The following is an 8,628-nucleotide window of genomic DNA, read 5'->3' as shown; positions in this document are numbered from 1 at the left end:
TGATCATCAGAATGAGTCGACAATTTAAGCAAAAGTACCGGCAGATCAAAAACTGGACGTTCTGTTGAAAATGCCGTCTTAACTACCCTTTATATTTTAGGACACATCATTCCTCATACAATAAAACAAAAATTGCCACTGTTTTTCTATCAGATTTATAAAATTTATTAAATTTTAAAATATTTCGAAATTAACATTTTATCAATAAAATTAATTTGAAATTTTTTTTAAAGAATCACCTCTGCTGATAGCAGTGCTTAAGCTTAAAAGGTATGCGGAGTTACGTGAGCTGGATCAAAGAGCGAGTTTTTCTAAGCAAAATTAGATTTAAAAAATGTCTTGCTTTTAACCAGATTTTCGATTTGAACTGTGAGAAGAAATTTCATTTCCAATGATACTTTGGATACTTTAGTCTAAATCGATAAAGATTTGGCTGAATTCTTAAAGTTTCTGTAATCTAATCAAAAATAAAAAAAAGTATTACTTTTACTCCATTGATGAATTTAATTTTGCAAAATTTTCATGCAGATAATTGAAATTTAAACTCTTAAAAACTAATTTAATTTGGAAAAATCGATTTTTGAAGGTACTTTCAATTTGGACCAGCTTACGTAAATCTTAATATTTTTCTGAAATATTTTGGAATACAATGAACTTTATAATTCCAGTCGAAAAACCGCAACTTTTTTTCGGGAAGGCACCCTAACACATGCCAGGCGGCGGAAAATTAATCACCTTATGGGAAGATTTATAATTTTTGCAAATGGCATCGTACGTAAATCATATTTGACGTTCAGGTGGCAGAATACAGCAACCAGCAACTCAGAGATCTGAAATCATAATCAATTGGTTGACGGGTATAGTCCACAGGCGAAAGAAAAGGGTTGCAGATTTAAAAGGTCGACGAGGCCGCAAATCATTGAGTATTAATTAGGGTGCGCGGCAAAGAGACGACTTCCACAGCACGATATTGTTTTTGATACGGAGAAAATGCGTCATATGCAAAAATCCACGGGAAATCGAACTGGCACTTTACTAGACAAGAATTTAATTGGCTATAAAACTGCATAGCAAAAATCGTTCTACAAGGTGGCGCAAAATTACTCACCCTACCGGAAGATAGAACAAGATAGCTACATTTTACAAACAGACAAGCAATGGAGCGCTTAAAGGTTAAAAGAAAGATTTCCTTTACTCAAAATATTTTTTTTTATAAAAAGTTGTTCAAAAACAGAATTGGATGATTATGCGCTACCCTGTACGTGCATTTGTAATGAATTTGGTCATTCTGCTTTTCATTGGGATTGAGTAAGAGGTTTTATTTTAGACTTAATTTTGTTGTAAGCCGATAAATTTATTACCGTTTCCTACCATTTATATTTACTTGTATGCGCTTCTTTTACTTTTGAATATCTTCTATGCAGTACTCAGTGGGAGACACAAATCATTTTTCAAATGGACAAATAATAAATATATTTTACTTTGGGATTATTAGTTAAATATTTAATAGAAATATTAAAAATATTTTCATGCTGTGCGTCCTTATAAAGAACTAACAAAGGAGTAATAATGCACACATACACGCATATGAAACAGTAAATGTAAAATTTGAAGAAATAGTAATGAGGTTGGCAATCACTGTCCAGTAATCCATAGTCCAGCAAGAAACTTTCAAACACAACAATTTTGCAAAGTAATGTTTCTACTCTATCTGCATGCTGATTGTAGCAAAATTTGCACTAGGAAAAGTGTGGTCCGAAGTTTAATTTTGAAGTTCAATCAAATTTTTTCCGCTTGAAATGACGGATAGAATTCGCAGTTAACATTTTATGCTATTTTATAAATGGAAGAGATAGCAGTAAGTAGTGATTGGAACATTTTTCTTAAAAGCTGAACCCTTTTGTCGTGAAACTCAACTCTTAAGCTGAGAAAGTTTTGCATCTGAAGGCCCCTACAGTCATATTTCCACATAATGCATTCCCACTAGAGTCCACCTTTAAAAGTTACTCATCTGCAAAGTATTCAAATAATTAAATTCATATTAAATTTATAGAAATTTTTCGCCAGAATATTTGCATGCATTTTTAAAATTCAAAAAATCTCATTAATCCCGCTTTTATTTCCATTTCATTTTCAGCAATGCAAAGCCGTTCTGACATTTTTTATTCAATCATGTTGTACGCAATACTCTTTCCTCACTGAACGTTTTTCCTTCTTTGACAGCGCACTATGCTTTCAATTATTTTATTTTTTTGCGGATGCGGAAATAAGGTACTGAGGAAATTCAAAAATGCAGCGTGCCTCAGGCGCTTTTCAAAGTTAATAAACTGCCAAAGCAGCTTTTGTGGTACACAGCAGCTTACGGAAATCGAGGATAGATTGTTGCACGTTTTGAGTGTCATCATAAAACAGAAGAGTTGCGAAAAGCGTTCAATTTATTTTATTCTGATATGTTTAAAAGGCAGAAAACTATAAATGTGAAAGGAATAGGTTTTGATTTTAAAATACTTGTGGTTATGCAATATTTTTCGGATTGATCTGGTTTACTGACTCTGTAGCATGCAACGTATAACTGTTCTTATGGAAAGCAATTTATGTTCCCTACTCAAAGGATTGGTAGAGTTTAGTTCGAGGTGCCTGGAAATACAAACTGAATTGCGAATTGCCGTTTCATAAATTGAACTAACGGAATGAGAATGTCTGGAGGCTTATTTAAATATAATTATTGACGATACAAATTTTCGATAAGTATTTTTGATTTAACCAGAGAATTAATTTTATATCAAAGAAGATATTTAGTTTGCAAACTTTTACAAGCATTTTTTTAAGGGGTTAGGGGTAGACAGAGACCCGAAAAAATGATGAGTTTCAGTCATGTTTTTGTGCTAGTCAGTTGCTTTATTTTACAAAAATAAAAACAGAGCATTAAATCATGTTTTAACGTTGCGTCACGTTAGCAAAATTAAAAAAAAAAATTAATAATTGTAAAAGTTATCGCTGTTTGTATAGAGCCTGTTTCTCCAGAAGTCTCTTGCGGTGATCATTACAAGTCCGTGGAGATTCATCTAAAATCAATCGGTCAAGAAAAATTAGTTTTATTAATAGCTAAACTTGTGCTTGATCGAAGCTTTTTTTTTTAAATAAGTTAGTTATTTTTTAATAATTTTCTAAAAAAAACCGACAATTAATTGTTTAAAAATATCTAAATTTTTGAAAAAAAAAAATCCTTCGATCCGGCACGACTTGTTTATGTTTTTCAAAAGCCATATACATTTTATTGAAATCTACCAAGCGGTTTTTAAGTTACAGTGTTCATCAATTCAAAAAACATAGATTTGAGAAAAACGCATTTATAGTTTTGCTACCGATTTATGAGAGCCCTTTGTTAATTGTTGAATAACTCGAAAAGTATTTGTCGGATTCACAAATTTTCACACAATATTTTTAAGATATTATACATACTTTAAGAAAATGCTAAAAAAAGTTAAACTTTTTGAAAATTTGGACTACCCCTAACCCCTTAACCATATTTTTCGAACTTCAAATTGTTATTCGTTTATCTCTAGGTATGACCTTAAATTTAAGCTTTTCTTTACAAAAATTCTTAAAGCGGCGCACAATTAAAGTTTCTATAAAAAAATAAAATTTTTAATTTTATTCTGCTAAAAAAATTGCTTTCAAAGTCTGTGCTAAATTTGTAAAAGTTTAACCGAATTCTAGTTCAATACGGGGAAGGATCTCAAAACTTTTTTTTGATTTTTTTTAATTTTTCTCCTATACGAAGTTGCGCATTTTCTCCACGGCATGCACGTTTTTTTTATATAGAGAAAATACGCAACACTGTTAAGGAAAAAATTTACAAAAATTAATGAGAGTTTTGTGTCACTTCCAACTTGCAATTTATTGCACTGGAATTGAGCGGGCTACAAAACTGCGCACCCAAGCATTTTCTAAAAACTTTGAATACAATTTTTATGAGAATCGGATGAATATTTCTAAATTTAACACAAAGTTAAAATTCGAATTTATTCGATTTTTTTTATACAATAGAATGAAATATTTTTTATAAAAAAAAAAATTAAAATATAGTCAAAAGGGCATTAATACTGCGTATACTTTATTTTTTGACAAATCTGATTAAAAAGTTTTCAATTTTGTTGAAAACTTTTCGATTTGTAGACAGTTTGAAGTTTGGATTAAGTTACCCTTTGCTATTGAAAATAATAGAAATAAAACTAAATAAGTAAAAAGTCAAAACCTTGTCAAAATGTATGTAGTGTCTTTGCCCTTATGTCTGTACCTTTAAATGCTAAGAAATTTGAGTATGTAAAGGGTGATCAATTTAGGCATATCGGATTTTAAATTGAAATAAAATAACGAAAATTCAGACTGGTAAGGTTGCCCATATTATTTCTATGTAGAACCATTTATGATTTTTATTTTTTAAAGATAATCCCTCTCAAATATTGGCCGAAACTGCGCCGTAGTTCAGTCATCCGTAAACACCAATTTTGAATGACTCACTGGAAGACTTCCGCAATTCGTGAATAACTGTAGTTCCCTTTAAATACCTCAATCGAAGTTAGTTTCCAGCATCAAAAAGTCGTTTATCATGACGCAATAGCGTTGGCCATCCGCTGTTACATTGGCGTCAGCTTCGTATTTAAAAAAATATGAACCGCTGATTCCTCCAGCCGATACGGCGATCCAAACATTTGCTTTCAATAAATGTAATAGCTGTTCTTGAGTGGCTTTGAGTTATTCTTAAGCCCAAAAACCGTACTTATTGACTAGCCATTGAGCTAAATGGGTCTCATCGCTCAATATCATAAGTTGGCTTGAGCGCATGATGAACGTAAGTCTTTCCATAATTAAATGTCTCATTGACATACCGAAAAAAGTTACGTATTTAGTTCGAGAGTAGTCACACGTGATCTGACAAAAACCCCAATTGGAATAAATACCTCCAATCTGATTATATATATATATATAATTGGCGCGTACACCCTTTTTGGGTGTTTGGCCGAGCTCCTCCTCCTATTTGTGGTGTGCGTCTTGATGTTGTTCCACTAATGGAGGGACCTACAGTTTCAAGCCGACTCCGAACGGCAGATATTTTTATGAGGAGCTTTTTCATGGCAGAAATACACTCGGAGGTTTGCCATTGCCTGCCGAGGGGCGACCGCTATTAGAAAAATGTTTTTATTAATTTTGCTTTCACCGAGATTCGAACCAACGTTCTCTCTGATTACCCTTAATAAATGTATTATATATATTTCGACACCTTAAATTTAACTTTTTATCAAACTGACTGTAAATTAACCGTTATTTAAAATTTGAAGCAGGCTTCTATAATGACAAAATGTTTACCTGCCAGCAATTTAGAATGCCAGTCAGTTCAATCTAATGAAGTCTCTTGTATGATATTTCATTGAAAGTTCCGTCCTTACTGGCATTTATGAATCGACCTTACACTTGATTAAGTTCGCTTGCCCACGTAAATACCCTGTCCTGTGTTATTAATTGTTATTTTTGATGCCAGATAAGACATGTCAAAGTTGTCAAGTATTCATGCCACTATTGCATGACATAGCAAATAACCTGGTGGACAGAACATCCGATAATAAATATACAAAGGTCATTAGTTTTCAGTCGTATTGTTTATAATTTAATTAGAAAGGCTTTAGTTCCGGTTTAAATTAGCTTCGAGAGTCATGTGGGCACGATGCCGTTCTTGTACTTCTCGTTTTGTTGTAAGATCTACAATTTGGCTTTCCATTGCTTTTGGTATCATGCCTTATGGCTTTAACAAAACACGAAAAAGCATTGTGCCATCAAAATATTGCCTGGTTTACAACATTTGCATTGATACGTTCATAATTAGCTTAGCCCTGTACGCTCATTTCAAAAGCCAGCTCATTGATTTGGACAACCTGAAATATGGCACAATTATGGAACAGCTTGGCCAATTTACACTCATGGTCAATATAAATGCACTGCTAGCAACTATGTGGACCAATTGGAGTGAGTACAAGAGCGTGTTGGGAATATTCAACGAATTCATGGCATTCGACAGCATGTACTTCGCAAGGCATAGCTATTTAGCGAAGCATTGCACTTCCTACGACAACTATATCATCATGAAGGGATTGATAATGCTGCTGAAAAACGCACCATCCATTTTAAGAATAATTCGTCTGTATAACAAATTCAGTTTATTCACATTTTCGATTACTCTACTACCATTGCTTATGGAGAATATCGTCTTGCTAGTAGTGCTTCACTTTTATACTTTCATCATAGTGACTTACCGGTATATTTGGATATTGCAACAGCGCCTTAAGTTCATGGCCAAGAGCATACACAACTCAAATATTGACGCTATGGAGCATGAAATCAATGAAATTATTGGTGTTTACATACGTATACAGCGGGTGTGTCAGCAATTTGGTAGAATATATGGCAAGCAACTGCTGCTCAGCATCACTGGCATTGCTGGTCACAACATATTAACTCTATTTATAGTGGTCTTCATTTGGAATTACATAATAATTTCCTGGGGCCTCGTCTTAGCTTTTTTCGTAGTAACAATAAATACAATCGATTTTTGGCTGGTCATCGCTGCTTGTGAATTAATGGTGCAAACTACGCGTGAAATGGCGCAATTGCTGAGATGCTTTAATAATTGTACGCAATTAAAAGTGGAATTTGAGCGAGAAGTGAGTGGTGAAGTAAATGCATTGGAATTTAGATTTTTTGATATTTGTGCTTTGTTTCTGCATTTTTAGCTGGAAATTTTTGCATTGGTTTGCGCTACCAACTCCCCAAATTTTCGCTTATGTGGTTTGGTAGATTTGGATTATTCAACTGGTGTAAAAATTGTGTTGACCATGATTTTATATATAATCTATTTGGTGCAATTATATTATAATATATATTCAGAAATACAAAACGAGAATTGAATACATTTTCCTTTTAGAAATCTGTTATGCGTATTTGCCATACGGGGCGTATGAGTAATATTTTGCTTCAACGATGCGCTAAGTGATTGAATGGGAACTCTTCTGACAGGTCGATCATAAATTGTTACAAGAAAGATAATGAATAAAGCTTTGCAAATTGTGGTATAATTCGATGCCAATTCGCTCCTTGTGATCCGATAAAATATTGGATATAGACATACGACGGGCATGAAGAATGCCTTGAGATTCGCAGTGCCCCTAACGTCTGCTAAACTTAATTGCCTATTGTCAGGCACAACACATCTTTCAGGTCGCTAAACCTATAAATGCTTTCAATAGTAATACTTTACTGTCAAGTCTCCGATTTAATTTTGGAATTATTCATTATTTTTAGTCCAACCTTAAGTAGCAAAGATTTCTTGAAATTTAGCGGACCTATGCTAAAGGTCTTCCGAGTAAGTTGAGATTCAGTTTCAATGAGATAAAAAATTAATAGATTTTGAGACCAAATTACAAGTAATATATAAGTGAACATTTTCCATCCTTGTGGTATTAAAAACAACTGACCTGACGAAATACTCAGCAGTTGAAAAATATGATGGAATTTAAAAAATACAAAATAAAATATCATTGAGTTATTGAATATTAAACTACAAATTTGTGCTAATATATAATAATTTTTTTGATAATAGAATGCACTAAAAAAGTAGAAAAAACAACATCAAAACAAACAGTGAATTGCATTACCCAAAAACTTTTCACTCCAATTCATTTTAAAGTTTATTTATTTACATGCATTTTAATCGTCGTTACTCCCCGCTGCTGGCCTGTGTGTGTGTGTGCTTAAAACTTAAAAAAAAAATATGCCATTGTTTATTGTCAACAACCAAAAATAAATACAAATACATATACACAGTATTTTCATAGAACTTTTGTATTGGTCTTTGGTTTAATAAAATATTTGTGCGCGTCAACCATAAAATAAAGACGTAATAGTGTTGACTACAGTGGCGGCAACATCAACGACAAACTGGCAATGAGTGAAATATTTATTTTATTTACAAGAACAAGGGAGTAAAACAAGTGAAAACTGTTGCATCATGCGGGTGGTTGGGAGTCTAATAGTGGGAATGTGTTGGATATAAATCAAGTAAATTAAAAAATAGAAATTAAAAAAAATCTGATATTTTTAAATTCTTAAATTCTGTTTACCAAGTACAAAAAGCGTTTACAGTGTAATTTTAGAGACATTTTCTAAGGAATAGAAACTTGAACATTAAAGCAATTAACTTGGCAAGTCATAATGGCATTTGTTTAATGCTTCGAGCAAGTGGGATTTTGTAATTTAAAGGAAGAAAAGCCGGAGTAGGTTTTATTTCCTAAATTGTGTAAATTTATATCTCAAATCAGTAGAAAAAATATTCTCAGCGGGCTTGAGCGTCAAATTCTGAGGGTCTGGCTTTGTGGCTAAACTTTTTTAAAAACAAATCAAATCAAGCTGTCAGCCTTCAACGTATACGAAGTGGTGCAAAATTAATTATCTTTCCATGCCAATATGTGGTTAAATATGATGCCAAAGTCAGTGTCCGCATATTTTATTTCTGATGGATTCGGCATAGTTTCAATTAAACTGCTTGCAACGAAAGCCGTCGATGAATATTAAAGA

At 32.8% G+C, this 8,628-nt stretch overlaps 1 protein-coding gene across 1 annotated transcript in view; it reads left to right on the top strand.

Moving 5' to 3' along the window:
* Window positions 1-5,792: 5,792 nt before the first annotated feature.
* LOC129248831 (putative gustatory receptor 22a) overlaps window positions 5,793-8,628 on the top strand; it is a 78,619-nt gene continuing 75,783 nt past the window's right edge. Inside the window, exons 1-2 of the mRNA XM_054888443.1 lie at window positions 5,793-6,719; window positions 6,789-6,929. Of these exons, the coding sequence (XP_054744418.1) occupies window positions 5,793-6,719; window positions 6,789-6,929 (1,068 nt within the window). The remainder of the gene's footprint in view (window positions 6,720-6,788; window positions 6,930-8,628) is intronic.

The sequence above is a fragment of the Anastrepha obliqua genome, chromosome 5, assembly GCF_027943255.1.
Source record: "Anastrepha obliqua isolate idAnaObli1 chromosome 5, idAnaObli1_1.0, whole genome shotgun sequence".
Classification (NCBI taxonomy): Eukaryota; Metazoa; Arthropoda; class Insecta; order Diptera; family Tephritidae; genus Anastrepha; species Anastrepha obliqua.
Note: the sequence above shows the minus strand (reverse complement) of the source record. Positions and strands in the feature narration are given on the sequence as shown.